Here is an 8,730-nt window from a genome sequence, read left to right as displayed (position 1 = left end):
ACCTAACTCTCTTACACACACAGTTTCAACAGACTAGGCATGCTGTAGAGAAAAATCTGCACTCAGGAATATTTTAGTATGGCCAACAGAAGGCAAAAGTTACAGGTATCAGTCATTGTGTCCTAAAGAAACAAAGCAGGGAAGCAAAACTATGAATGCTTCTTCCTGTAGTGATGACTGGTGGTGTTTATGTGGTATTTTAGCAGCGCTGTTGAATGACCCAAGTCAGCAGCACTGGGGCAGTACAAATTGGGAGTGAATGTGCTGCTCTCCTGAACAAGCGAAGGTGGCTCAAAGAGTAGGTCTTGAATAGCAGCAGTTTAGCAACCAACTGTATTAAACCATTGCTAATTTCAGTTTTGACAAACAGGATTGCAAACTGCAGCAGTTCAGAAATGACAACACATCATATTCAGATGTCCCGAAGCATGGGTGGTAACCCCCAGGCATGGGCCTGAAGGGGCTGGATCTGCTTCAGTCAGCTTGTTCTGTGTTTATAGCTGTCAACACATAATAATGCAGATTTCTGCAGAAAGGCATCAAGAGTTTATCTCCACAGCAGAATTTTGGTGGAAATCCTACTCGCTTTCTTGTGGAGGGAACTTGCTACCACAGTGGCAGCTGAAGAGACAAATATTTTAAAGAAAGAGTTTTAAGGTGCCCAACTAAGAGTTCTGGAGCCAAAATCCCCCCCCCCCACACCTTGTTCTATCAAGCTGAATATCCCCAAATTGAAATGTTCAAAATAAAAGACAATTTCACGGTTTAATGTGACTATTTAAAGTAGCGCAGAGTACAAACAAGGTTACATTTTGGTTACATTTCATCGTTCAGACTCAAGAAAATACAGGCAAACGGCAAAATATCTCCCAGTAGTAGAAGCAATAAGTTTGGCAGTTTGAAATCACAGATATCAAAGGGTATTGTACTCCAAGCCTGAGCAAATATAGATATTTTAAGACTGGGTTGTAGTACTGCTTATAGTAAGAACCCAGAAAAACATCAAAGGTGGTTAGTCTACTGAGAGACTTTGATTTTGAGTTTGTTATTGTTGTTTTTAAATGAATGCTACTCTTTGTCATGTTTTTCTTGAAATAAATCATTTTGTTTTCATTGTGTGACTGATTTTTGGGTGCAAAACCTCCCTCATCAGCTTCTTCTCTTTTTAAATGAAGACAGGCTGAGGGAGTTGGGGTTGTTCCACCTGGAGAAGAGAAGGCTCTGGTGAGACCTTACAGCAGCCTTCCAGTACCTAAAGGGGGCCTACAGGAAAGCTGGGGAGAGACTCTTTGTTAGGGAGGGTAGGGATAGGACAAGTGGGAATGGTTTAAACTAAGAGAGGGTAAGTTTAGATCAGACATTAGGAATAAATTCTTCACTCAGAGGGCAGTGAGGCACTGGAACAGGTTACCCAGAGAAGCTGTGGATGCCCCATCCCTAGAAGCGTTCAAGGCTAGGCTGGACGGGGCCTTGGGCAACCTGGTGTGGTGGAAGGCATCCCTGTCTTTGGCCGGGGGGACGGAACTGGATGGGCTTTGAGGTCCCTTCCAACCCAAACCATTCTGTGATTCTATGATTCTAAAATAAAAGGTTCTGACAGCTGACCTCGATAAATACATCTAAATCAGTGTGACCTGACAGTATTAGCAGTACTATGGAATGTCAATAACAGACATTGCCCCCATTTTTTTTCTACAGCTACGGTGATAAAAAACAAACAAACAAAAAACCATAGTTCTTTCCAATACTACTTGTGGCTGCCTTTCTGAATCAGTATGAACAGCACAGCAAAATTTTCAGTGCTGTTTCCCCCCCTCAAAAGCTGACTGGGCCTATATTGATGCTGTATGAACTGCTTCATTCGCATGCAAAATTCTGTGTTTTCCTAGATACTGCATCATTCTTTCTTCATTCCCTAGCATCTCAGATGTCCGGTCTATTAGAAAAAAAAAAAAAAAAAAGAGAAGCAGCATGCATTCCTTTTTTTTTTTTTTTTTTTTTTGTCACTTAATACATGAACTAGGAAGGAGAGGATGCTTGGAAGCGAGGACATCTGGAGGAGCTGATGGCATGTTCTGTTAGAGAGGTAGGGAAGAGACATCACCACTGCATCACGCCGTGCTTGCTGTCATCTTAGTCTAGGACAAATCTTGGACTCATCGCCAGGGTTTGTTGAACTAGTCTGTTAACGCAAGTAGGTGGTGGTGCCAGACATGGAGTGCTCTGGTACACAGCTGTACAGCACCGTAGTCAGTCCTGCAATGGGATGTATGAGCTGACAGGGCTGCTGCTTGTGGAATTTTCTCCTACAGGGTTCTGAAGTACCTGTTTGATGTGAGAACTAAGAGTTCCTTCCCAGGCTTTCACCTTGCTAAGAGACAGCATTTCTCCAGTCCCAGTAGGCACTGTTGGGGTCTCACTTCCCACTCTGCAATGCAGCATCGTGGCATTAACAGTGGAGATGTGGTGTTAATTAACTCCCACGGCCTGGCACAAGTCAGCAGAAGGGGCTGCTGGTGCAGGCAACACTCGGTGTGTGATGGAGAGCGGAGTTACCCCAGGCTGAGACCTCATGGCAGCGTACCACCAGGGCCAGCCTGTGCTGGCCGGAGCTGCATCTTCAGCCCTATATGATGTGCGTGGCTGCAGGTATTGTGCTTCCAGTTGTGAATAACGTGTGGGTTTCATGCTGTTTCCTCACACACCGCTTTATTGAACATTGGGCATCCTCACAAGTCCCTTAATTGACAATTGGGCATCCTCACAAACTCCCTTATCAGAACTTGGGTATCCTCACAAACTCCTTTATTGAAAATCTGGCATCCTTTGAAACCTCTTTACTGAAAATCAGGCATCCTCACAAACCCTTTATCGAAAATCGGGCATCCTCATAAATCCCTTAACTGAAAATCGGGAATCCTTAGAAACACCTTTCTGAAAATCATCCCCCCACTTCCCGCTCCCCCTCCCCCTCCCCCCCCCCCTCCGCAGCCGGGCTCGGAGCCACAGGTGGGAACGCCGGGAAGGCGCCGCTGGGCCGCTCCACCGGGGGCGGCGCCGCTCGGCCTGGCGGCAAGATCGGCGCGGGGCGGTCGGCTGGGACCTCCTCAACGTCAGTTCCGTTCTCTCAGGCCTCCCGCCCGCCCGGGGGTATCTGCGGGGTCCGCCGATGGCCTACGACTGGCTCGGCCTCGGCTACGCGGCGCTGGTGGCCTCGGGGGGCATCATCGGCTATGCCCGGGCAGGTGGGGGCGGGCCGGGGGCCAAGCGGCGCCTTGTGTTCCTCACGGAATTTGTATTTTTATATATGTATATATTATTTTTTTTTTTTTTTGGGGGGGGGGGGGGGGGCGGTTAGCTTTACGTGTGCTCTCCCGCTAAAGGCTTTCTCCTTCCTTTACCCAAGGCAGCGTCCCTTCTCTGGCCGCCGGGCTCCTCTTTGGTGGTTTAGCAGGGCTGGGAGCCTACCAGCAGTCCCAAGATCCAAAGAATATCTGGCTTTCTCTTGGTAAGCGTGCTTTGTGTTTCTGTACCAAACGTTTCTGGTAGCAGTGTGAATAGCAACGCTTTTTCTAGCACATTTTTTATTTGTACAGGTGTTGTAAATGGTGGCAGGGCCTCCTGCCCATAGCAGGAGGTGTCTCAGTAAGATTTGTAGGCTCTAAAACCTTGCCGTCCCTCTGGAAGCTGGAAATTCAGTAAGAAATACCTATCTCTGCTGCCAGACTTGATGCCACGTTAAACTGATGTAGGTGCATGGAATGCACATGAGCCTTGGCTGCAAAGGAGTGCACAAGCATCTCAGAACAGTGCGTGCTTCAACGTATTGCATGTTATGGGAGAAAGTCTGAAGCCTCCAAAAGAAAGGAGGGAACGGTGATGTACTCTCCTTGTTTACAGTAGATGATAGGAGAAGTTGTGGGTTTAGCTGGTAGCAAACCCCACAGGTAAAACAAAAGGCTGCAGGTGTGGCTCCAGCTGAGCTTAGATTGGTCACAGTACCTCATAAGTAAACCCCTGAGAAAAGAACCTCCTTTTTAGAACAGAAACATACCTTGAGGATATCTTTTACCCTGTCTGATAGAAACAAACATGAAGCTTTTATAACACCTCCACCTGCCTTTCTTCTTCAAAGAAAGGGCAGCCCTGTAACTTTTTATGTGAGTATTGATTGGATTTGTTCCAGAGTTAACAATCAAATAATTAGGAATCGTGTTTAAAACATTAACTGCTCTTTCAGATTGATCCTTTGGCTTGTTTTCTATTTGCTAATTCGTATTTCAAGTGGGGTTTTATGTCTCAAGTCATAGTTATTAAGCCATTAGAAAAATGAAATGTACCGTAGCGCGTATTTACTGTCAACTCTTAATCTTGTTCAAAGCTAACTTCTTTTGCATGAGTGTATGTAGGAACGTAGCATTCAAATCTAATGTCAAAATGCAACTATTAATTTAGTTCCACCTTTTGGTTCCGAAGGTTACCGAGAAATGGACATTGTAATAATATTTGGCTCCCCCGTGGTGATCTTTGTTACTGTCCCACCTTTCTGGCCATTTTGAGGCTGTCTGTATTCAAGGAAGTAATCATTCCCCTTGCACAAATAAGGAGAAATTGAGGGGGAGCTAGTGATTCGCACAGGGGATCAGAGGTTTTAGGTGATTAGGCAGTGGTCTTAACTCATTAGAACTACTCATTTCTAATGAGCAGCAGAGTATGCTTACCAAACTGCTGTAAAGCTTACAGCTGCTCTGCTACTTAACAGAAACGAGGAAAATGTTTGCTTCTGTGGGGAGGAGGGAGGCATTCCTGCCTGTGTATTTGTGCCTGCTTGGCACTGCCAATTGCCCTGACAGTGCTGTGCTGGTGCTTCAGACCTGCTTCCCTCACACAGTCCTGACTGCGCTTCTCTTTTATCAGTGGCGTCTGGAACTTTGTCTGCTGTTATGGGAATGAGATTTTACAACTCCAGAAAAGCAATGCCTGGGCTGATTGCTGGGGCCAGGTAGTCACCCGTTTTCTGTTCTCGTCCACACTTTGAATAAGCATTTTATTTAACATATACATGCATTATATTGTTTTAAAACTATTATATGGTGAGTCCTGTGAAAAATGAAATCTTATGTTGGAGTTCAGCTAAAAATCATATCATTTTTTTCATGTTGCTTTTTAAGATTTTTGCTACCCCTTGCTTTTTTTTAACAAATATTCTGTTCAACAGTATACTGATGGTTGGACGGCTTGGATTGCAGATGATGGAAAAACCTCTTAAGCCATAAGTCTGTCTTCGAGTGACTTGATGCAGATCTTTAAGAAGCCTGAAAATGCAACTGCCTGAATGTACCACACAAAATAGAAAAGGCACTGCGGACTGCGCACTGTATTTTTCATATCCTAACGCACATGGGTCTGTCTTTAAAGGACATAAATTGAGAACCTGTGTTGTCTTCCATACTGGCACTTGTCTCAACATCTAAATTATGAAGCAAGAAAATATGAGTGTAGTATTAGTTCAGGTGCTTGTCCTGCAGATTACTGTAGGCAGAGGCCTCTTGGTGCTTTTGTGTGCTGACAGGAATGAAGCTTAAATATACATCTGGACTTAAAATCTGAAATCCTTTGTAATTCTGAAACAATGGGAGACAAGTTGCCAACTTGTCGCTAATACTGCCTATAACAAATGTGCTTGTTCTGTCACCTTTCCCCTCCCACTTCCCTGCCAGCTTATCTGGTCATCACGTTTGTCAGTCAGGGCCTTTTTTCTGCTAGGACCGTGTTAGAGCCTTGGCCCACAAAACACAATTGTGGAGCAGGCTGTCAAGTTTCTATTGTGATGCAATGAAAATAAACCCCTTACTTAGTTTTTCATGAGGAAAAGTGTCCTGCTTAGTGTCATTCATTTCACTTTTACAGACTATCACTGGTAGGAGAAATCAAAAATGTGCTGCATTAGATAATGCTGAATTGTAGTCATACCACTTGCATTTCATGAGAATTAAAACGTTATTCTAAATAAACGAAGAAATTATGATTACAAACTTACATTCTCTGTAACTGTTTTCTTTAATTGTTCATCTGGATTGATGCAATTTGGTACCTCTTCTGTAGGGTATCTGTATGTATTTGTGAATGTGAATTGTAGAAATTATCCTTGTTCCATTCCCTGAATATAGGGACTTTTAAGTTTCCTGAACTGGTTGGGGAGGAGGGGTATAACCAGAGGAAAAAAACATCTACTTTATATATTCATACAAGTATTTCAGTATTGTTTTTTTTTTTCCCTGGGAGAAAATCATCTATTTCAGATTGGAAAAGCTCACAGTGAAAGTTTATTTAAAGACTAAAGGGCTCGGATGATTCCCTCACAAGTACTCTGTTGCCTGAAATCATTCTAAATATAAACTTGCCGTGCAGCTGGGAGCTACACGTGGATGGTAATATATCCCTTCCTCGTACTATCTACCTTATGTCCCTTTCTGCACAGGACCTGAACTTGATGTTCACAACCTTTCTTTTTTGGTGGCTGATACTGCGAGCGATGGAAGTGGTGGGGTTGATCTGTTAGGTTAGAGAGCTTGTAGGGCCTCATTTGTTCAGAGTTCCCTAAATATTGAGCCAGTACCTCAGCAGGAGGATGACAACTTAACGTATTTTTTTTCTTCTCTTTTTCCTTCCTTTCTTGTTAGATAATTTTAGGCTCTGGACACGGATGGGAGCAGCAGAAGTGGGAAGTGTCTCCCAAAGGAGAAGGTGATCTGGGAGGTGAGATTTTCAGCAAAACAGGCAGGGCAGTGACCTCCCTGAGGATGGCACGGCCCCATGCTACCTGAGCAGGTCATGAGATCGCATCCAGTGGCAGTGTCTGGGGTCTGCCACAAGTACGGGGATTTGTCTAGCAGGTTGCAGCAATGAGGCAAGGTCAGGGAGGCCAGGAAATCAGGCAGGCCAGGAAATCAGTGGATGGGGTTGCAGTCAGTAGGGACGTGGCTGGGCATGGGCATAGCTGCAGCACAGCTCCCCCAAGGACCAAGAGTCCTGATCACTGCCACTACAGAGCGCAGCTGCCAGCAGCCTAGTCTCAGGCCACACAGCTTGGGTTACAGCTGGCCTTGAGCACAGGCAGAGATCCAGCAGTTTTCTAATTGTGTAATGCCCGTCTCAAATCAGATAACTTGCAAGTCTGGGCGGCAGTTGACCTTTAATGGACAACAAGGCAATGAAAAGCAGGGAATTAGACCAAAGAGTTTATGCCTTGCTGCTGTTTCATGAGCTTTGGAAAGCAGTAGCCTGAATTGAGAACTGCTGCTGGAACTCTGTTTCCACTTCTCACAGTCAGGAGAAACAGTAAGCCAAACAAAGGGAGGATCAGACTTTGACAGTTGCGTATTTTTTATCCCCTTGGACCTTTGAGTGCATACTAAACTTCTTAAGCAGTAGCTGGCATTTCTGCACTGAAAGTGTGTGTCAGTGGATCAGAGTTATCGTGACTGTAGAGAGCCTTATTAGTCTCATACTGGTTGCAAGAAAAACTTGTCATGCTTTGATTATGGACAAGTCAAGACCGTTGTGGTTATGTCAAAATAGTTTCAGTGTCCATTAGTATATGGTAAGGATGGTGTGCTGCTTCTAGCCGTATTTAATGCAACAAGTACTATGTTTTTCTGCTCTAGGTAAATATTAGTGAGCTATGGCCACATAGTTAGTTGCTTGCCTAGACTGTGACTGTAACTAACTCACTGGCATCTTGTACTAGTGATGAGTGGTGCATTTCTCTTGCTTTTTGAATCATAAAACCAGTGCATTTATAAAACAGAACTTCTACAGATAAATTAAGGTACATTTAAATAGCATATGAAGACCTGCTAGTAGTAAGGGAATAACAAATACTTGAGAGTAGACCCATGGCAAATGAATTAAGGTTTCTAGTGTGTTACTAACTAGATACTCCTATCCCTGTACATTTCTTCCAGTACTAGTGTTTTCTTTAGGTGCTGTTTTTATAACAAACCATATGATTTTTTGGTACAACAGCTTAAGATAAAATTGACATACGTTAAGTTATGTAGCCCATATATTATGGCACATTAGGTCAACAATAGGAATTGAAATTTTATATGTAGTTATAAAAATCATACAAATACTTCTTTTTTACAATGCCTAAAGTAATCATTAACAGCTGTACATCTTTAAAGAACATACTAATTTTGCACTTGAAAATGGCAGGGTTTATATAATTACTAAGTCCAAAGCATCTATTCTGAATGCAACCGTTAACAGAAGTAGCCTAGGTCAACATGTGAAAAAAGATTTATTGTACACTGCAAGGCCTTTTGCAGGATGTTACTGTAAAACTTACCATAGAAGCCAGGGAAGGTATGGCATGAGCATATACATTGAGGTATTGCATTATTAAAGTTTGTGTGTGTTTTCAGGGACTTAAGTTAGCCTTTAAGAGCTAAAGCAGGAAGTAACTTCTTTGAAGAACAGCCTGATTCAACATCTTTAAAATAAGGGGAAGTTTGTAAGACATGTAAAAACAGGAGTTTACTGATCACTTAGGCCTTTTTGGCTAATTCAACATTAAAACAGCTGATGAGACTGCAGTGATTCAGGCTCCTTTAAACATCACTGTGACACACCTTTGACAGGGGAGATATAAATCTCCACAGATCTTCAACTGAAAACAGTCATAATTTAATTTTAACAGTAGAGTCTAATTTTAAGCTTCACTAC

The 8,730-nt window shown here is 43.4% G+C and overlaps 1 protein-coding gene across 1 annotated transcript; it reads left to right on the top strand.

Moving 5' to 3' along the window:
• Positions 1-3,084: 3,084 nt before the first annotated feature.
• On the top strand, positions 3,085-6,039 carry LOC118254741 (transmembrane protein 14C-like). Its single transcript, XM_035560267.2, has 4 exons — positions 3,085-3,245; positions 3,407-3,508; positions 4,918-5,002; positions 5,219-6,039. Exons 1-4 carry the CDS (start codon positions 3,170-3,172, stop codon positions 5,274-5,276), a joined length of 321 nt encoding a protein of 106 aa, XP_035416160.1. The 5' UTR covers positions 3,085-3,169; the 3' UTR covers positions 5,277-6,039.
• Positions 6,040-8,730: the final 2,691 nt, after the last annotated feature.

Source organism: Cygnus atratus, chromosome 2 (genome assembly GCF_013377495.2).
Source record: "Cygnus atratus isolate AKBS03 ecotype Queensland, Australia chromosome 2, CAtr_DNAZoo_HiC_assembly, whole genome shotgun sequence".
Classification (NCBI taxonomy): Eukaryota; Metazoa; Chordata; class Aves; order Anseriformes; family Anatidae; genus Cygnus; species Cygnus atratus.
The sequence above is the reverse complement of the archived record's forward strand: the minus strand, read 5'-3'. Positions and strand labels throughout refer to the sequence as shown.